Source organism: Pseudophryne corroboree, chromosome 5 (assembly GCF_028390025.1).
Source record: "Pseudophryne corroboree isolate aPseCor3 chromosome 5, aPseCor3.hap2, whole genome shotgun sequence".
NCBI lineage: Eukaryota > Metazoa > Chordata > Amphibia > Anura > Myobatrachidae > Pseudophryne > Pseudophryne corroboree.
The window spans coordinates 834,010,010-834,032,087 of record NC_086448.1 but is presented as its reverse complement, the minus strand read 5'-3'; the positions used below and the strand labels follow the sequence as shown (position 1 = coordinate 834,032,087).

Below are 22,078 nucleotides of genomic sequence, written 5' to 3'. Positions count from 1 at the left end.
AACCCCTTCACACCAGCTGCCGTCAGAGGATTATCACCACTGTGTCCCACCACTGGCTTCCCTGCATGCCCACTGCTAGAGGATCAGTAATTAGCAGGGGGCTGACAGTCTACATCTGGGGATGTCAGTGACTGCATAAATGGTAACTCATTGTCTCATTGGGGAGAGATGTGTCAAAACTTACAGAGATAAAGTGGAGAGAGATAAAGTACAACCAATCAGCTCCTAACTACTGTATCATATATATATATATATATATATATATATATATATATATATATATTATTTTGCAACCACAGCCTTTAACATGGCAGTTAGGAGCGGATTGGCTGGCACTTTACCTCTCTCCAATGTCTCATACATCTCTCCCTGGGGCTATTAACATTTAGAGTGTGGCTAACAATTGACTTCCTAACACTGCCGCCATTTACAAAGGTGAGAAGTCAGTGCTGTGGTCAGGTACTTACCGTCACTACTTCTGTATATTCCTTTGAATTGAAGGGAACACAGTCTCCTACAACAACATCAGTATAGTGATTTGTGTGCAATATACTGTGGTACTGTAAGTGATGGAGCAATTCTCAGGCTCTACATGATATCACATCCTGCAACACATGGGCTTACAGGAGGAGGAACTGTACACGGTATAATAAAGGTGGAGAACAGAACCCGAGACCTGAGGATTCCTCTAACACAGCGCAAGATGAGGAGCTGGGGGCTGTCTCTGCTCTTACTCTCTGCAGTCACATTAGACAGCTGTCTCTCTCAGGCTTCGGGACGTGACATCCAGGATGACACGCGGATAATAGAGGCCGTGAAACGCTTCAACCTGGAGGAAAATGTCCCGTATCTATATAAACCCCTGGATGACGTCCCCCCTGCACTCCTGGAGGTACAGTATGGGGGCAGTGCCTGTCTAATCTCTGGGGTGGTAAAATATAGTAATTGCAGTAAAGATGTCACATACAGTAACTGGTGGGAGATTTACTAAGCTGCGTATCTATCACACATTACACCATGTTTTCATTTCTGATTTGTGAACTGAGCGTTTTACTAATGGGCGACAAAACGCATGATTATACCTGCTGTACCCTGTTACACACAGGAGCTATATAAGCTAGCGATGGCCATCAACCATCAATTGTTCATAATCATTGATGGCCTGGCATAAGCAAATGGTTTTGTTTTTTCTAACAAGGTGGTGGGACAAGGAGCATAGCCCCACGCCCTGACACCCGTGCAGTCCTGCCCCCGTACCCTGATTGGCCCACGGACCAGTCAGTGAAAGAAATGGGATGGCCATCGGTTGTGAAAACCATTCACGGTCACCTATTACAAAAGTTGGCAGTCATTGATGGAAATTTACCATATTGCCATTGATGGCCATACCGGGTGTAGTATTGGATGCCGGTGGCCGGGCTCCCGGCGACCAGCATACCGGCGCCGGAATCCCGACCGCCAGCATGCCGACAGGGTGACGAGCGCAAATGAGCCCCTCGCAGGCTCGCTGCGCACGCCATGCTACGGCTACGGTGGTGCGCTACTCACACCACGCTATTTATTCTTCCTCCAGGGGGGTCGTGGACCCCAAGAGGGAAATAAAGTGTCGGTATGTCGGCTGTCGGGATTCTGGCGCCGGTATACTGTGCGCCGGGATCCTGACAGCCGGCAAACTGAAGACCACCCGGCCATCCCTAATAGAAGCACAGTAATGTTACCAATATAATAGAAATATATACTGTAGTAATACCCACACTATAATAGAATATATAGGGATATATTAATTTACTGTAGCTGTGGGGTAAACCCAGCGGGTAATTGATTATGACTGAAAATGTTGCCCCTGTTAATTATAATAGAAATACATAGAAGTTTCCTGGTATAATACCTACAATCTTTTGGTCTTATTTCCACATAATCCAATGGAATCTTGGGGCGTCAGCCAATAACAGACAGCCTATTACATAGCCCAGTAAGCTGCCAATTCTGCTAAAACAAGATTAATTAGTAACTTTTTTTATTAAGTGTGTCTGTGTGTGAATGTGTGCGTGTGTGATTGTGAAACGCGTGAAAGAGATGCAGACGCACAATTGGCTATGGCCCTCATTCCGAGTTGATCGGTCGCAATGCGAATTTAGCAGAGTTACACACGCTAAGCCTACGCCTACTGGGAGTGTATCTTAGCATCTTAAAATTGCGACCGATGTATTCGCAATATTGCGATCACAAACTACTTAGCAGTTTTAGAGTAGCTCCACACTTACTCTGCCTGTGCGATCAGTTCAGTGCTTGTCGTTCCTGGTTTGACGTCACAAACACACCCAGCGTTCGCCCAACCACTCCCCCGTTTCTCCGGCCACTCCTGCGTTTTTTCCGGAAACGGTAGCGTTTTCAGCCACACGCCCATAAAACGCCGTGTTTCCGCCCAGTAACACCCATTTCCTGTCAATCACATTACGATCGCCGGAGCGATGAAAAAGCCGTGAGTAAAAATCCTATCTTCATAGCAAAATTACTTGGCGCAGTCGCAGTGCGAACATTGCGCATGCGTACTAAGCGGATTTTCACTGCGATGCGTTGAAAAAGAACGAGCGAACGACTCGGAATGAGGGCCTATGCTCGTAAAATCAAAATGAATCCAAGAAAAAATATTTTCCCCCATGATCATTAATAAAAAACAGGGGCGTTTAAAGAGAGGAGGGGGCCGTGTAGAGAATCAGTGTTCCCCCCACACCCCTCTCACTGGTGAAAGCATGAAAGCATCTAGGTGATTCTGGCACTGTGCCATAGCATACTACCCATCGATTACAGTATCGTGGGAAATGGCGCTGCTGCCAGTTTCCTAGTGATCTCTCTATTGGGCATGCACAGATATTTGGGTTAATAGCACCCACCATCGCAATGTTCTCTGCACACTCTATAGATACACCCCTTGTGAAAAAAAAAAAGGTTTAACTAAAAAACACTTTCTGTAAATGCAAGATGATGAAGTTTGTTGGAGACTATTTCAGGGACTAGTGTAAGTAGAATGTTGGTTATCAGCAATCCAAGCAATTACCTACGCATTTCATCACTTACAGGGACTTCATCAGGGGAGCAAAGATAGGGTCCTCCTCAGGCCCGTCTTTTCATATGGGCTCAATGGGCTGTTGCCCAAAGGCCCCAGGAGTATAAGGGCATTAGACTTTTTCCAGGGGTTCCAGATTTTATGAAAATCGGCCCTGGGGAACCGGAGATATCCAACTTCAAAGCAGTGTCCCCATCCACGCCTGTTAATTGCTCTTTCCAGACAGATCTCTCAGGTTGTTTCTGACTAAGGGTGGGATGTACTAATGCTTACCGCTGCGGCTGTGCAGGCGGCTAGCTAGGCTGTGCAGGCAAGGAGCTACTCGGCGGGTGCAAAAAGCATCGCTGCCATGCAATGCTTTTGTACCCATGCGGGGGTGGGGTGGGGGGCAGGGCCTGATATGCGGGGCGGACTAGCCATGTGCTGGGCATCCCCCCGCAAATTTAAGTAACTGATCGTAGATGTGGTAAATTTAGCACATCTACGATCAGATCTGAATCACCCACAAATAACTAATAACACAAATACCACTAATGTGTACAGTACCCATAACACAAATACCACCAATGCGTACAGCACCCATACCACGACTACCACCAATGCGTACAGTACCAATAGCACAACTACCACCAATGCGTACAGTACCAATAGCACAAGTACCACCAATGTGTACAGTACCCATAGCACAACAACCACCAATGTGTACAGTACCAATAGCACAACTACCACCAATGCGTACAGCACCCATAGCACAACTACCACCAATGCGTACAGTACCAATAGCACATGTACCACCAATGCATACAGTACCCATAGCACAACTACCACCAATGCGTACAGTACCAATAGCACAACTACCACCAATGCGTACAGTACCCATAACACAAATACCACCAATGCGTACAGCACCCATAGCACAACTACCACCAATGCGTACAGTACCAATAGCACAACTACCACCAATGCATACAGTATAATAACACAATTACTACCAATGCGTACGGTACCCATAACATAAATACCACCAATGCGTACAGTACCCATAGCACAACTACCACCAATGCGTACAGTACCCATAACACAAATACCACCAATGCGTACAGTACCCATAACACAAATACCACCAATGCATACAGTACCAATAGCACAGCTACCACCAATGCGTGCAGTACCCATACAACTAATACCACCAATGCATATAGTACAATAGCAAAACTACCACCAATGCGTACAGTACCCATAGCACAACTACCACCAATGTGTACAGTACCCATAACACAAATACCACCAATGCGTACAGTACCAATAGCACAACTACCACCAATGCATACAGTACAATAGCACAACTACCACCAATGCGTACAGTACAATAGCACAACTACCACCAATGAGTACAGCCCAAATAGCACAAGTACCACCAATGTGTACAGTAGCAATAGCACAACTACCACCAATGCGTGCAGTACCCATAACACAAATACCACCAATGTGTACAGTACCCATAACACAAATACCACCAATGCATACAGTACCAATAAGACAACTATCACCAATGCATACAGTACCAATAAGACAACTACCACTAATGTGTACAGCACCAATAGCACAACTGCCACTAATGCGTACAGTACCAATAGCACAACTACCACCAATGCGTACAGTACAATAGCACAACTACCACCAATGCGTACAGTACAAAAGCACAACTACCACCAATGCATACAGTACAATAGCACAACTACCACCAATGCGTACAGTACAATAGCACAAATACCACCAATGAGTACAGCCCAAATAGCACAAGTACCACCAATGTGTACAGTAGCAATAGCACAACTACCACCAATGCGTGCAGTACCCATAACACAAATACCACCAATGCGTACAGTACCAATAGCACAACTACCACCAATGCATACAGTACAATAGCACAACTACCACCAATGCGTACAGTACCAATAGCACAACTACCACCAATGCATACAGTACAATAGCACAACTACCACCAATGTGTACAGTAGCAATAGCACAACTACCACCAATGCGTGCAGTACCCATAACACAAATACCACCAATGCATACAGTACCAATAGCACAACTACCACCAATGCGTACAGTACCAATGTGATCAACGTATTTTACCAACATTTAAACTTTTCTGAAGCCCATTTAAAAAATCACAAGCAGGTAAGAGGTTGTATCATTGCATTGTCAGAGCTCAGGGTCTTACATTTACCAATAATCTCTTTTTAGAAGGAGAAACATTCCCAGTCATTGGAAATCTTAATCATGGAGACTGTGTGCCCCACATTGGGCAGAGGGGATTTAGCACTATGTGATTACAGACCAGATGGGGTGAGTATTATGTTACAATATTTGGGGGACGGTAAACAACAATATTAATCTTCTTATCATATGAGTTATGTACGGTATACAGTAGCAGTCAATCAGGAGTATGATTTAAATAAAAAATACTGTACATATGCCACTCAGTGTTAGGAATTTGTTAAGATAACGCATAAACAGATCAACTTTCTTAGGAAAAGGATTTAATAGAACTTTCTAAGATGATGTATCAATGAATGCATTAGCTGATACAGACCATGAGACCTTTCTTTCTCAGACACGTGTGACAATGTAGGTTCCTAGTCACATACTAACTCAGGGAACATTGGGGGTAATCCAGACCTGATCGCTGGGCGGGAGGGGGCACCTCTGCCTAATCGCTGAGCGGGAAGGGGGGCGCCATTTAGGGGGCGCGGTCCGGGCAACGCAGCTGCTGCAACACGGGCAGCGACGAGTAGCTCCCTGCCATCGTGCAGGGAGCTACTCTTCCAGTACAAAAGCATCACCGCTGTGCCATACTTCTGTACTTGTGCAGGGGTGGGTCAGGCCTGACATGCGGGGTGGACTAGCCCTGTAATAAATTTAGCACATCTACAATCAGGCCTGAATTAGGCCATTGCCCGTAGCTGAAGAGGTTGGCATGGGAGGGTAAAAGGACAGTGTCTGTAGGACATTCTCACTACTTATGTGAAATACTGTCATCTCACAAAAGGCCTCTGCCTCTCATTCCATTGTTCTAATTTTATTTGGGCTGTGAAGTAACTCCATGTTCCAGCCTTGTGCAAACTATCTGTTATATAATGTGTGCTCAGATAATGTGCAGTGGTTCCCGACCATGTCAATGTCCACCAATAGTGGTCGACCTAATGACTGTCGACCATAACATGGTCGACCATCTGAACGAATACCATGTGCAGTTGGGGGTACAGTAATTTGGTAATTTTGCTGTATTGGGTTTTGCAGGAGGTTAAAGCTTGCACGGTCCGCTTGGCCGAGAAAGACAAAGATGACATAAAATGCTCCGCTATGACCAAGGTAAGACATTAATGGCTACATCTGAAAGCTCCAAACTGTGGGCCGTAGCTCAAATACCATTTATATTGAGGGGGTTCATGAGTTTGTGGGTCACACTGTGATGTCTGCGGAGGAAGGATGCTAGAATGAACTCACAATATAACCTACCTGCTGCCACACAGGGTGTATGTCCTGAAGCTCACAATATAACCTACCTGCTGCCACACAGGGTATATGTCCAGAAGCTCTCAATATAACCTACCTGCTGCCACACAGGGTATATGTCCGGAAGCTCACAATATAACCTACCTGCTGCCACACAGGGTGTATGTCCAGAAGCTCTCAATATAACCTACCTGCTGCCACACAGGGTATATGTCCAGAAGCTCACAATATAACCTACCTGCTGCCACACAGGGTATATGTCCAGAAGCTCACAATATAACCTACCTGTTGCCACACAGGGTATATGTCCAGAAGCTCACAATATAACCTACCTGCTGCCACAAAGGGTATAAGTCCAGAAGCTCACAATATAACCTACCTGTTGCCACACAGGGTATATGTCCAGAAGCTCTCAATATAACCTACCTGCTGCCACAAAGGGTATATGTCCAGAAGCTCACAATATAACCTACCTGCTGCCACACAGGGTATATGTCCAGAAGCTCACAATATAACCTACCTGCTGCCACACAGGGTATATGTCCAGAAGCTCACAATATAACCTACCTGCTGCCACAAAGGGTATATGTCCAGAAGCTCACAATATAACCTACCTGTTGCCACACAGGGTATATGTCCAGAAGCTCACTATAAAACCTACCTGCTGCCACACAGGGTATATGTCCAGAAGTTCACAATATAACCTACCTGCTGCCACACAGGGTATATGTCCAGAAGCTCACAATATAACCTACCTGCTGCCACACAGGGTATATGTCGGGAAGCTCACAATATAACCTACCTGATGCCACACAGGGTATATGTCCAGAAGCTCACAATATAACCTACCTGCTGCCACACAGGGTATATGTCGGGAAGCTCACAATATAACCTACCTGATGCCACACAGGGTATATGTCCAGAAGCTCACAATATAACCTACCTGCTGCCACACAGGGTATATGTCCAGAAGTTCACAATAGAGGCACACTTATTTATTAATCGGCTTCAGGGGGAGGAAAACGCTATATACTATAGTGTAAATATGCTTTTGTTTAAAGCATTTATTACATAACACCTAAAATACACAGACAAAATGAAGTCCATACAGTAAAATAATGACATATATAGTGTGCACTTACAGTACAGTATTCAGTATGTTTTTTTCTGATAGATAAGATTGTATACTCAGTGGCGGAACTTGTAAGTGGTGGGCCCAGGTGCAAAATATACTTTGCACCTGGGCCCACTCTGACTCACTCCAAGTTAATAATATGTCATATATCAGTGGGTGATGGGGAGAGGCAGTGGCTGGCAGAGGGTGGCAGAGAGAAGTAACAGGTAACAAGGAGAAGCAGTAGGTAACAGGGAGAAGCAGTGGGTGGCAGAGAGAGGCACAGAGTGACAGAGAGGTAACAGGTAACAAGGAGATTCGGTGGGTGACAGGGAAAGGCAGTGGTTAACAGAGAGAGGCACAGAGTGACAGGGAAAGGTAACAGGTAACAAGGAGAGGCAGTGGGTGACAGGGAGAGGGAGACAGGGGTACAGTCACACCGTCCTGTCCTGTGTGGAGATTAGGGGGTATGTTCCTTGGTGGGGGAGGATGTTGAAAGAAGTGTTCTACTGCACAGACTCTAGTCTTCCTGTCCTCCAGAGAGGTCTCATGCCCTATCCCAAGATGGCTGCCAAGATCACTATTGAGAATATGCAGGAGCCATATTCTTTCTTATTTCTTTACTGTATAAGATGATGTAATGACATGATTGGGGACAGAAGTCTCCTACTTATTGTAGTTCTTATGATGAGAGACCTAGTTAACACCTGCCATAAAGCTGTTCCAGCATCCTTGCACCGCCACCCATTTGCAGTATACACTCACCAGCTGGTGAGCTGTATGACACCCCGATCCATCCAAGCTCCGCTCCATCACCAGTGTACATATAACAGTGAGTACGGCTGTACCTGCTATCTATCAATAAGCCAACACCACCGGCTAAGTAACAGGGCTGTTCATAGTTTGAGTCATCCACTGGTTCGAGCCTATATAACACCTGCACACACATCATTTCCAACAGTGGGAACACAGCGGCCCCTGCCCTGTCTGTGAGAGGGGGCGTCACCTCCTGTGCTTTCCTCAGTCCGGCAGGCTATAACATCACATATTACACCGGCTGTGAGCGTCCTTTAATTCACAGGCAGCTGGGATTCAGGCAGTACGCTCCTGCGATAATCAGACCGACCCATCCTCCCTATTAGTCCGGCTCAGGTGGCAAACTGATGCGGCTGCCCAAACTCAAGGTGAACCCCCCTCCCTGAGGTAAAAGGCAGGTTCCTCATGCATTGGGACCCACCCTGCACTATTTGATGAGCCAGTCATCTGACTTTGTTCAAAATGGTCATGCGGTGGCCCAGGGGAACACTCATTGCTGGTCTGGGCAGCAGCGGGCCCCATATTCCCCAAGGGGCCCTGCTGCACCAATGGTAGTTCCGCCCCTGTGTACACTGTCAGATGCAGCAGTCTCACAAGACGCTGACTGTACTGTAATATTGTACTATATCGCAGTGTAGATGCTGGTGTCCTCTGTTACACTGGTCACACTGTGGGCCTAATTCAGAGCTGATCGGTGCTGTGCAGGTCTGAACTGCGCATTCACTGGCGCAGCAGTGCACCGGCACATGGCAGACAGCCAATGACTGTCGTAGCCCAGCGATGGCCATTGTCTGATTGACAGGCAGAGGCTGTCGCTGGGTGGGAGGATGCGGGACGGCGATGTTAAGCCGCCGTTTAGGGGCATGGGCTGGGCTGTGCCGGGGGCGGGCCACGGCGGCTGAGTGATGTCACACGCAGCTGTTGCGATCCGGGCAGCGATGAGTAGCTCCCGGTCAGCGTGCAGGAGTTGCGCTGGTCGGGAGCTACTCCTGGAGTACAAAAGCATCGCCGCTGTGTTATGCTTTTTGTACTTGTGCGACGGGGGAGGGACTAACATGCGGGGCGGACTAGCCCTGTGTTGGGCGTCCCCCCACATGTCTGTGTGACTGATCGTAGCTGTGCTAAATCTCGGAATTACCCCCTGTGTCCTCTACTGTTGTGGGTGGTTTGTGCAGCTTAGAGGAACATGGGAGCAGGTAGTCAGGATCTCCCTGTCTGGTCGCTGTGGACACCCCAAAAAAAACATGCCCTAAAAATCCTGATGGTACTGCGCTTATTCTTAGAAGCTTATAATGGCAGATTAAACAGACAAGACACTTTTACCTGAAATCATATAAAATACACATATAAAATGTTCAGTATAATTAGCAATGACATAAATGTGATTATATAGGTGCATTAATCAGCTCAGCATAGAAGAGAAGCGATCTGATTTTACTAGAAGACTAATTGCCACTCACTCCCGACGTTACTCTATCAGGGATTTTACATTTGTAATTGCGCAGTTCTAATTGGCGCTCCTCTGTATAACCGGCGCCAGCATGACTCACAGCCCAGATGATACGAGCGGATGATGTATTTGGCCCGCCGCTAGACAATCCAATCGCAGATTAGCCAAATGCTGTGCAGCTGCTCCAGAGTCCGGACACAAATTTGCTGTTTCCCAAATTGCAGTTATACAGACAGAATGGATACAAGTCTGCATAATCCCAGAGATATAAGTGTAGAGAAATAGCCGGTTTAGCCCTGACGCATTTCGCTCCAATGTGGGCGCTTGTGCTTTCACAAGGGTTGTCAAGTGGCGTCAAGCCATGAGCCAAGACAATTTTTTGTTGTGGTTAGGCCTAGTGTAAAGGTTTCTTGCCAATGGCTGTTGGGTGCATGCGCAGTACATTTTTGGAAGAGCGCCATCTGCCATTTGAAAAGCGGTATTGCACACTCTTGCAACTTGGTATATTATACCATGTCATAGTGTGCCATGGTGTACAATGCGTATAAGGGTATTTATACCCTCTGGATATGTCAATATGTATCTTCAGGGAGTAGATCGTGTTTTATCAATAAATCAATAATCAGCAGAATTTACCAATATTAGCAATAAGAAAAAGTATTTATGGGCCGATTCAGACCTGATTACTAGGCTGCGTTTTCTCCAGCCTGCAATCAGATCCGAACTACGCAATTGTATGCACCGCAATGCGCCGGTGCTTCGGATGACTCCACTGGGCATTGGTGCATAGCGACGGGATGGTGCAAAAAAAGCGTTCGCATGGGCGATCGCAAGGTGATTGACAGGAAGAGGCCGTTGGTGGGTGGCAACTGACCTTTTTGCAGGAGTGTCTGGGAAAACGCAGGAGGGACCAGGCATTTGGAGGGAGGGTGTCTGATGTCAACTCCGGCCCCAATCACCAGTAAACCATCGCAGCAGCAGAGAAAGTCCTGGGCTGAGCAGAAACTGCACAAACTGATGTTTGTGCAGTTCTGCTACAAATGCAATTGCACACCTGCACACACACCATACCCTCCCCTTGTAGGCGGCGACTACCTGATCGCAGGGCTGCAAAAAACGCACCCTAGCAATCAGGTCTGAATTACCCCATTAATTTAATATTCTCCATACCAGCTCAAAGCACAGCGCTGAATGGTAGTTCTGGGAACAGTGAATGAGAAGGGGAAATCATAGATTGTATCTATAAATATTTTGCCGCAGATCACAGTTAGCGCAACATTTCATCGCAGATCATCTTCACTTTACAGGCCAATGGCTGCCAGCACTGTACAATAATGGAACAGGGCAAACATGTCGCTAATTTGCAGAGACTGATTATTGAAACAAGATGGAGGAAGGGCACATTTTGGGCCATTCTCTGCTGGGGCACATGGGAATTTTTACTAACAAAAAAGAAAAAAAAAAAAAGAAGAGTTGCATTTTGTTCCAACTCAGAGCTGGCGGTTTCCAGGTCTTGTCCTATGGGGGTAATTCCAAGTTGATCGCAGCAGGAATTTTGTTAGCAGTTGGGCAAAACCATGTGCACTGCAGGGGGGCAGATATAACATGTGCAGAGAGAGTTAGATTTGGGTGGGTTATTTTGTTTCTGTGCAGGGTAAATACTGTCTGCTTTATTTTTACACTGCAAATTAGATTGCAGATTGAACACACCACACCCAAATCTAACTCTCTCTGCACATGTTATATCTGCCTCTCCTGCAGCAGGGCAGTAACTAGGGGGGGCTAAGGGGGCATGCGCCCTGGTTGCAGGATTTGAGGTGGCGCCAAGGAGTTACAGAGAAAAAGGGTTGTTGTTTTTTTTACTGGCAGTGCTGTGCTGCTCCAGTGAAACAGTAGACAGCTCCCAGGGCAATGTATCTGACCCACCTGTCTGCCCGCAGCTGGCTGCAACGCTGTGCGGGTGAGCTCCAGTACCTGGGATCTCTCCTATGTTGGCTTCTGTCTTAAACTCTCTTCTTTGCCATGCAGTGCTGCGACTAGCGTGCGGTGCACCATACAAGCTATAGAAGCGCACTGTGCTCTCAGTTAGCAATATCAACCCATAGTTGCCTACCCTCCCGCATCCTGCGGGAGACTCCCGGTTCACTGTGGAGCCCCCGCTGCCCCGGAAAATGAAATAATCCTCCCGGATTCCCAATTTCCCGGTCAAGAATTCAGCCTGCGCATGCGTGACGCGAGTCCTGATACTTTTCGGCAACTGCGGAGTTGTGGGATGCGGCACTGCCATTGCAGGGGAGTAAGCGACCAACACCCAGAACAGACTGCCTGCCTTCCCGGCCGCACGCCCAGTCCCCTTTCCTCCCCCCCTTCCCCGGCCGGTCACAGCTCCAGAGAGGGAGAGAAGCACAGAAGACGGAGGCTGGCTACATTAGGAGCTAAAGTACAGCCTCGGCTCACACTGCCCGAGACACAACTGACACAGCCTGCACAATGCACAGCAGTGAGACTCCAGCTCACACGCAGCAAGGTGACAGCAGCAAGTCTTATTCACAGCCCCCAGGACCTGCATGCAGTGTGTAATCACAATCTCCCTTTATAGCTGGCATTACCCCTCCCCTCCCCCAATCTCCTGCTCCTCTCTCTCCCTTCCACTTTCACTAGAGGTCCACAGACTTGACCCTATCTGCTCAACCTTCCTCACCCCCCACCCTATGTCACTGGCTTTTGCCCTGTGAATGGTCTCTGTCTCATGTTAATTGTTACACACCCTAGGGCAGTGTTTCCCAACCACGGTCCTCAAGGCACACTAACAGTGCAGGTTTTAGTGATATCCAGGCTTAAGCACAGGTGACTTAATTAGTAGCTCAGTTATTTTGATTTAACCAACTGTGCTGCAGCCTGGATATCACTAAAACCTGCACTGTTGGTGTGCCTTGAGGACCGTGGTTGGGAAACAATGCCCTAGGGTGTTAGATTTAGTGCAGCTGCAGTTCTAGCTTGTTCTGCTGGAGAAATAAGATATGTAAAATACAACCAGCGGAGACAGGCACTTAACCCCTGCTGCACATGGCTATGGACAAACAGACCTTCTAACAGGTTCACATTTACTATAGGGGAAATAATATTGATCTGTGATGTTTCAGGCACTTGAATGTAAGCTCCTCTATAGATCGGGCAAATGCACAATATAGAGGTCAATTTAATAGAAGCATAGTGCAATTGTGACAAAAGTTCAACCCAGGGGTCTAGACTGCAACCCAAAATCATAGATGCCGACTGTTTTTCATCTGAGCCCCCCGCTGTCCCACAAATTACCCTACAGCTCCTGGATTCCCTGCTGTCAGAATTTGGACCTTGGGTCTATGATGGTGGTATAAAGGGAATGGAGTCAGGAGGGGTCAAATACATCTAATCCGTGTAATGTAGCTGTGATGTTGGTGTGTAGCCCTGCCGTGTAATGTATGTGTGATGTCGGTGTGTAGCCCCGCCGTGTAATGTATGTGTGATGTCGGTGTGTAGCCCTGCCGTGTAATGTAGCTGTGATGTTGGTGTGTAGTCCTGCCGTGTAATGTATGTGTGATGTTGGTGTGTAGCCCTGCCGTGTAATGTATGTGTGATGTCGGTGTTATCCTGCCGTGTAATGTATGTGTGATGTTGGTGTGTAGCCCTGCCGTGTAATGTATGTGTGATGTCGGTGTTATCCTGCCGTGTAATGTAGGTGTGATGTCGGTGTGTAGCCCTGCCGTGTAATGTAGCTGTGATGTCGGTGTGTAGCCCTGCCGTGTAATGTATGTGTGATGTTGGTGTGTAGCCCTGCCGTGTAATGTATGTGTGATGTTGCCGTGTAATGTATGTGTGATGTCGGTGTGTAGCCCTGCCGTGTAATGTATGTGTGATGTTGGTGTGTAGCCCTGCCGTGTAATGTAGCTGTGATGTTGGTGTGTAGCCCTGCCGTGTAATGTTGGTGTGTAGCCCTGCCGTGTAATGTATGTGTGATGTCGGTGTGTAGCCCTGCCGTGTAATGTATGTGTGATGTCGGTGTGTAGCCCTGCCGTGTAATGTATGTGTGATGTCGGTGTGTAGCCCTGCCGTGTAATGTATGTGTGATGTCGGTGTGTAGCCCTGCCGTGTAATGTATGTGTGATGTCGGTGTGTAGCCCTGCCGTGTAATGTATGTGTGATGTCGGTGTTATCCTGCCGTGTAATGTAGGTGTGATGTCGGTGTGTAGCCCTGCCGTGTAATGTATGTGTGATGTCGGTGTTATCCTGCCGTGTAATGTAGCTGTGATGTTGGTGTGTAGCCCTGCCGTGTAATGTATGTGTGATGTCGGTGTGTAGCCCTGCCGTGTAATGTATGTGTGATGTCGGTGTGTAGCCCTGCCGTGTAATGTAGCTGTAATGTCGGTGTGTAGCCCTGCCGTGTAATGTAGGTGTGATGTCGGTGTTATCCTGCCGTGTAATGTAGCTGTGATGTCGGTGTGTAGCCCTGCCGTGTAATGTATGTGTGATGTCGGTGTGTAGCCCTGCCGTGCAATGTAGGTGTGATGTTGGTGTGTAGTCCTGCCGTGTAATGTAGCTGTGATGTTGGTGTGTAGCCCTGCCGTGTAATGTAGCTGTGATGTTGGTGTGTAGCCCTGCCGTGTAATGTATGTGTGATGTTGGTGTGTAGCCCTGCCGTGTAATGTATGTGTGATGTCGGTGTGTAGCCCTGCCGTGTAATGTAGGTGTGATGTTGGTGTGTAGCCCTGCCGTGTAATGTATGTGTGATGTCGGTGTGTAGCCCTGCCATGTAATGTAGCTGTGATGTTGGTGTGTAGCCCTGCCATGTAATGTAGCTGTGATGTCGGTGTGTAGCCCTGCCGTGTAATGTATGTGTGATGTTGGTGTGTAGCCCTGCCATGTAATGTAGCTGTGATGTTGGTGTGTAGCCCTGCCGTGTAATGTATGTGTGATGTCGGTGTGTAGCCCTGCCGTGTAATGTATGTGTGATGTTGGTGTGTAGCCCTGCCATGTAATGTAGCTGTGATGTCGGTGTGTAGCCCTGCCGTGTAATGTATGTGTGATGTTGGTGAGTAGCCCTGCCGTGTAATGTAGGTGTGATGTTGGTGTGTAGCCCTGCCGTGTAATGTAGCTGTGATGTCGGTGTGTAGCCCTGCCGTGTAATGTATGTGTGATGTCGGTGTTATCCTGCCGTGTAATGTAGCTGTGATGTCGGTGTGTAGCCCTGCCGTGTAATGTATGTGTGATGTCGGTGTTATCCTGCCGTGTAATGTATGTGTGATGTCGATGTGTAGCCCTGCCGTGTAATGTATGTGTGATGTCGGTGTTATCCTGCCGTGTAATGTAGCTGTGATGTTGGTGTGTAGCCTTGCCGTGTAATGTAGCTGTGATGTCGGTGTGTAGCCCTGCCGTGTAATGTATGTGTGATGTCGATGTGTAGCCCTGCCGTGTAATGTATGTGTGATGTCGGTGTTATCCTGCCGTGTAATGTAGGTGTGATGTCGGTGTTATCCTGCCGTGTAATGTATGTGTGATGTTGGTGTGTAGCCCTGCCGTGTAATGTATGTGTGATGTCGGTGTGTAGCCCTGCCGTGTAATGTATGTGTGATGTCGGTGTGTAGCCCTGCCGTGTAATGTATGTGTGATGTCGGTGTGTAGCCCTGCCGTGTAATGTATGTGTGATGTCGGTGTTATCCTGCCGTGTAATGTATGTGTGATGTCGGTGTGTAGCCCTGCCGTGTAATGTATGTGTGATGTCGGTGTTATCCTGCCGTGTAATGTATGTGTGATGTCGGTGTGTAGCCCTGCCGTGTAATGTATGTGTGATGTCGGTGTGTAGCCCTGCCGTGTAATGTATGTGTGATGTCGGTGTGTAGCCCTGCCGTGTAATGTATGTGTGATGTCGGTGTAGCCCTGCCGTGTAATGTAGCTGTGATGTTGGTGTGTAGCCCTGCCGTGTAATGTAGCTGTGATGTTGGTGTGTAGCCCTGCCGTGTAATGGATGTGTGATGTCGGTGTGTAGCCCTGCCGTGTAATGGATGTGTGATGTCGGTGTGTAGCCCTGCCGTGTAATGTAGCTGTGATGTTGGTGTGTAGCCCTGCCGTGTAATGTAGCTGTGATGTCGGTGTGTAGCCCTGCCGTGTAATGTAGCTGTGATGTTGGTGTGTAGCCCTGCCGTGTAATGTATGTGTGATGTTGGTGTGTAGCCCTGCCGTGTAATGTATGTGTGATGTCGGTGTTATCCTGCCGTGTAATGTATGTGTGATGTCGGTGTGTAGCCCTGCCGTGTAATGTATGTGTGATGTCGGTGTGTAGCCCTGCCGTGTAATGTATGTGTGATGTCGGTGTGTAGCCCTGCCGTGTAATGTATGTGTGATGTCGGTGTAGCCCTGCCGTGTAATGTAGCTGTGATGTTGGTGTGTAGCCCTGTCGTGTAATGTAGCTGTGATGTTGGTGTGTAGCCCTGCCGTGTAATGGATGTGTGATGTCGGTGTGTAGCCCTGCCGTGTAATGTATGTGTGATGTCGGTGTGTAGCCCTGCCGTGTAATGTAGCTGTGATGTTGGTGTGTAGCCCTGCCGTGTAATGTAGCTGTGATGTCGGTGTGTAGCCCTGCCATGTAATGTAGCTGTGATGTTGGTGTGTAGCCCTGCCGTGTAATGTATGTGTGATGTTGGTGTGTAGCCCTGCCGTGTAATGTATGTGTGATGTCGGTGTGTAGCCCTGCCATGTAATGTAGCTGTGATGTTGGTGTGTAGCCCTGCCGTGTAATGTATGTGTGATGTCGGTGTTATCCTGCCGTGTAATGTAGCTGTGATGTTGGTGTGTAGCCCTGCCATGTAATGTAGCTGTGATGTCGGTGTGTAGCCCTGCCGTGTAATGTATGTGTGATGTCGGTGTTATCCTGCCGTGTAATGTAGCTGTGATGTCGGTGTGTAGCCCTGCCATGTAATGTATGTGTGATGTCGGTGTGTAGTCCTGCCGTGTAATGTAGCTGTGATGTTGGTGTGTAGCCCTGCCGTGTAATGTAGCTGTGATGTCGGTGTGTAGCCCTGCCGTGAAATGTATGTGTGATGTCGATGTGTAGCCCTGCCGTGTAATGTATGTGTGATGTCGGTGTTATCCTGCCGTGTAATGTATGTGTGATGTCGGTGTTATCCTGCCGTGTAATGTAGCTGTGATGTTGGTGTGTAGCCCTGCCGTGTAATGTAGCTGTGATGTCGGTGTAGCCCTGCCGTGTAATGTATGTGTGATGTTGGTGTGTAGCCCTGCCGTGTAATGTATGTGTGATGTCGGTGTGTAGCCCTGCCGTGTAATGTATGTGTGATGTCGGTGTGTAGCCCTGCCGTGTAATGTATGTGTGATGTCGGTGTGTAGCCCTGCCGTGTAATGTATGTGTGATGTCGGTGTGTAGCCCTGCCGTGTAATGTAGCTGTGATGTCGGTGTGTAGCCCTGCCGTGTAATGTAGCTGTGATGTCGGTGTGTAGCCCTGCCATGTAATGTAGCTGTGATGTCGGTGTGTAGCCCTGCCATGTAATGTAGCTGTGATGTTGGTGTGTAGCCCTGCCGTGTAATGTAGGTGTGATGTCGGTGTGTAGCCCTGCCGTGTAATGTATGTGTGATGTCGGTGTGTAGCCCTGCCGTGTAATGTAGCTGTAATGTCGGTGTGTAGCCCTGCCGTGTAATGTAGGTGTGATGTTGGTGTGTTGCCCTGCCGTGTAATGTAGCTGTAATGTCGGTGTGTAGCCCTGCCGTGTAATGTATGTGTGATGTCGGTGTGTAGCCCTGCCATGTAATGTATGTGTGATGTCGGTGTTATCCTGCCGTGTAATGTAGCTGTGATGTCGGTGTGTAGCCCTGCCGTGTAATGTAGCTGTGATGTCGGTGTGTAGCCCTGCCGTGTAATGTAGCTGTGATGTCGGTGTGTAGCCCTGCCATGTAATGTAGCTGTGATGTTGGTGTGTAGCCCTGCCGTGTAATGTAGGTGTGATGTCGGTGTGTAGCCCTGCCGTGTAATGTATGTGTGATGTTGGTGTGTAGCCCTGCCATGTAATGTAGCTGTGATGTTGGTGTGTAGCCCTGCCGTGTAATGTAGCTGTGATGTCGGTGTGTAGCCCTGCCGTGTAATGTAGCTGTGATGTCGGTGTGTAGCCCTGCCGTGTAATGTAGCTGTGATGTTGGTGTGTAGCCCTGCCATGTAATGTAGCTGTGATGTTGGTGTGTAGCCCTGCCGTGTAATGTAGGTGTGATGTCGGTGTGTAGCCCTGCCGTGTAATGTATGTGTGATGTTGGTGTGTAGCCCTGCCATGTAATGTAGCTGTGATGTCGGTGTGTAGCCCTGCCGTGTAATGTATGTGTGATGTTGGTGTGTAGCCCTGCCGTGTAATGTATGTGTGATGTTGGTGTGTAGCCCTGCCATGTAATGTAGCTGTGATGTTGGTGTGTAGCCCTGCCGTGTAATGTATGTGTGATGTTGGTGTGTAACCCTGCCGTGTAATGTAGGTGTGATGTTGGTGTGTAGCCCTGCCGTGTAATGTAGCTGTAATGTCGGTGTGTAGCCCTGCCGTGTAATGTATGTGTGATGTCGGTGTGTAGCCCAGCCGTGTAATGTAGCTGTGATGTCGGTGTGTAGCCCTGCCATGTAATGTAGCTGTGATGTTGGTGTGTAGCCCTGCCGTGTAATGTAGGTGTGATGTCGGTGTGTAGCCCTGCCGTGTAATGTATGTGTGATGTTGGTGTGTAGCCCTGCCGTGTAATGTAGGTGTGATGTTGGTGTGTAGCCCTGCCGTGTAATGTAGCTGTGATGTCGGTGTGTAGCCCTGCCGTGTAATGTATGTGTGATGTCGGTGTTATCCTGCCGTGTAATGTAGCTGTGATGTCGGTGTGTAGCCCTGCCGTGTAATGTATGTGTGATGTCGATGTGTAGCCCTGCCATGTAATGTATGTGTGATGTCGGTGTTATCCTGCCGTGTAATGTAGCTGTGATGTCGGTGTGTAGCCCTGCCGTGTAATGTATGTGTGATGTCGGTGTGTAGTCCTGCCGTGTAATGTATGTGTGATGTCGATGTGTAGCCCTGCCGTGTAATGTATGTGTGATGTCGGTGTTATCCTGCCGTGTAATGTATGTGTGATGTCGGTGTGTAGCCCTGCCGTGTAATGTAGCTGTGATGTTGGTGTGTAGCCCTGCCGTGTAATGTATGTGTGATGTCGGTGTGTAGCCCTGCCGTGTAATGTATGTGTGATGTTGGTGTGTAGCCCTGCCGTGTAATGTATGTGTGATGTCGGTGTGTAGCCCTGCCGTGTAATGTATGTGTGATGTCGGTGTGTAGCCCTGCCGTGTAATGTATGTGTGATGTCGGTGTGTAGCCCTGCAGTGTAATGTATGTGTGATGTCGGTGTTATCCTGCCGTGTAATGTATGTGTGATGTCGGTGTTATCCTGCCGTGTAATGTATGTGTGATGTCGGTGTGTAGCCCTGCCGTGTAATGTATGTGTGATGTCGGTGTGTAGCCCTGCCGTGTAATGTATGTGTGATGTCGGTGTGTAGCCCTGCCGTGTAATGTATGTGTGATGTCGGTGTGTAGCCCTGCCGTGTAATGTATGTGTGATGTCGGTGTGTAGCCCTGCCGTGTAATGTAGCTGTGATGTTGGTGTGTACCATGTACTGTGCCACTGCAGGACACACCCCTGAGTGACGGTAGATACGCCCAAATGTGGAGATAGACACGCCCCTTGGGTGGAATGTGACCCGTCCCCTCAGTGGTGCGCCACGGGCATTAGAGTTCAAGCTATAATCTCCCTGAAACTACTTTTCAAAAGTAGGCAAGTATGTATCAACCCCCCGCTTTGCCTCCCAGATGGGGGGATTTGGTGTAGCTTATAGTGTGGTGTAGTGCAGTGATGTAGTGTACCATATAGTGTAGTAATGTATTGCAGTATATAGGAGCATGTAGTGCACCGATGTGGTGTAGCATATAAGGGGATGTAGTGTAGTGATGTAGTGTAGCATATAGGGTATGTAGTGCAGTGCATAGGGGCATGTAGTGTAGTGATGTATTTCAGCGTGTAGGGGATGTAGTATAGTGATGTAGTGCAGTGGATAGGGGAGTAACGCAGTGATGAGGTGTTATGATATAGTGCAATATATGGGGAAACATATGTAGTTGATCACGCTGGCGGGGCATGTGACGCATGGGGCATTTGAGGCACATAGGGGAATATTGTCCAATAGTATCCCCTTTTTTCAAAACTTTTGATAATCTGATTATTTTAGTGTGATAGGGTTTGTTTGTCTATTTTTTTTGTCCTTTGTGGTTTTTTTTGAGGGGGGTGGAGGGAGGAGGCGCCAAATTACTGCTTTGCCCAGGGTGACAAAAATCCTAGTTTCAGCCCTGCCTGCAGTGCACATGGTTTTGCCCAACTGCTAACAAAATTCCTGCTGCGATCAACTTGGAATTACCCCCTATGCTCTAAAGCACATGTTCTCAAACTCAGTCCTTAGGGACCCAAACAGTGCATGTTTTCCAGGTCTCCTCACAGAATTAAAAGTGACATAATTAGCTCCACCTGTGGCTCTTTTTATACGTGTCACCGAGTAATGACGACACCTGTGCAGCTGCAAGGTGACTCCGAAAAACATGCGCTGTTTGGGGTTCTGAGGACAGAGGGTCAGATGTATTAACCCGGAGAAGGCATAAGGAAGTGATAAACCAGTGATAAGTGCAAGGTCATAAACGCACCAGCCAGTCAGTGCCTAACTGTCAATTTGCATATTGGAGCTGATTGGCTTGTGCGTTTATTATCTTGCATTTATCACTGGTTTATCACTTCCTTATGCCTTCCCCAGGTTAATACATCTGCCCCAGAGTTTGAGATCCTATGCTCTAAAGAACTCTATGCAAAACAGTTCTACTTCTAGGGTCTCTCTGAAATATGTAATAAAAGCAACTTACAATATTTCAGGTTATGTAGACAGTCCTAACGTCCCATCACTCTTATTATTAATGTACGACACATATGAGGGAAAACCAAGCAGCAATTTAGGAGAAATAAAGGTGTAGTTAATACCTGTCAGATCCTTTCAATGCCGGGCATCGCAGTATTCAATGCCGGGCCAAACCCGACAGGTTTGGCCCAGTCCTGACAATAGCAATCCGACTTTTTTTAAAGTCGGTTTGATATTGTCGGAAATGGGGCTAAAATCTGTCGGGTTTGGCCACACTTCCTATAATACATGATGCCAATCCGCGTGCATTCTGACAGCTTTCCGACGAGTTGGATCTCCCGACTTGTCGGAAAAAACGGCCACCCATTGAATAGGTCGAAACCCATTACTACCTAAACCTGTCGGAAACTTCCGACAAGACGGCAGTTTCCAACTAGAATTGAATATACCCCATATTGGCAATATACTACAGTATGTAATAGAAGTTGTGGATACAACGTAGCAGGGGATTGTCACACTTCTCCAAGGGTCATCATCATAAATGGGGCCCAATGTTTGTAAATGTGGCTGATGACTCAATATTTTATCTCTTTTTTTACCCCTGAACTAAAAATGTGCAGAAATAAAAGAAAAATGAAAAATGTCCAAGCTGGATATATACGTTATGGTAAGAACTTACCGTTGATAACGGTATTTCTCCTATTTCCACAGGTTTCCACAGGGATCCCACCCTGACTCATCTGATTTGAGAATCTTTATACTCACTAACCTCTTCCCTCTTGTGTGGTAGAGAATGAAGAGAGAATCTGTCTTTCTGATGGCACTGGTACGATCTACGTAGTTTCTTAATGCACGGACTATGTCCAGCGACGCTTCTCCCGCAGACAGTCCCGATACCTGAAAAGCCAGGACTACAATTTCTTCGTTAAGGTGAAATTTCGAGACCACTGTTGGAAGATAACCAGACTTAGTTCTGAGAACTGCTTTATCTGGATAAAAAATCAGTAAAGGAGACTTACATGACAGCGCTCTTAAATCTGATACTCTTCTAGCTGATGCCATAGTCCGTAGAAAGAGTACTTTAGCTGTTAACCATTTAAGATCCACTTTCTTAAGTGGTTCAAACGGAGCCCCTTGAAGGGCTTTGAGTACCAGACTTA

The 22,078-nt window shown here is 47.6% G+C and overlaps 1 protein-coding gene across 1 annotated transcript in view; it reads left to right on the top strand.

The window, feature by feature from the left end:
- The first annotated feature begins 669 nt into the window (after nucleotides 1–669).
- The window catches only part of LOC134929515 (antibacterial peptide PMAP-23-like), a 154,170-nt gene continuing 132,761 nt past the window's right edge, over nucleotides 670–22,078 (top strand). The window contains exon 1 of the mRNA XM_063925114.1: nucleotides 670–892. Coding sequence (XP_063781184.1) covers nucleotides 704–892 — 189 coding nt within the window. The 5' untranslated portion in view covers nucleotides 670–703. The remainder of the gene's footprint in view (nucleotides 893–22,078) is intronic.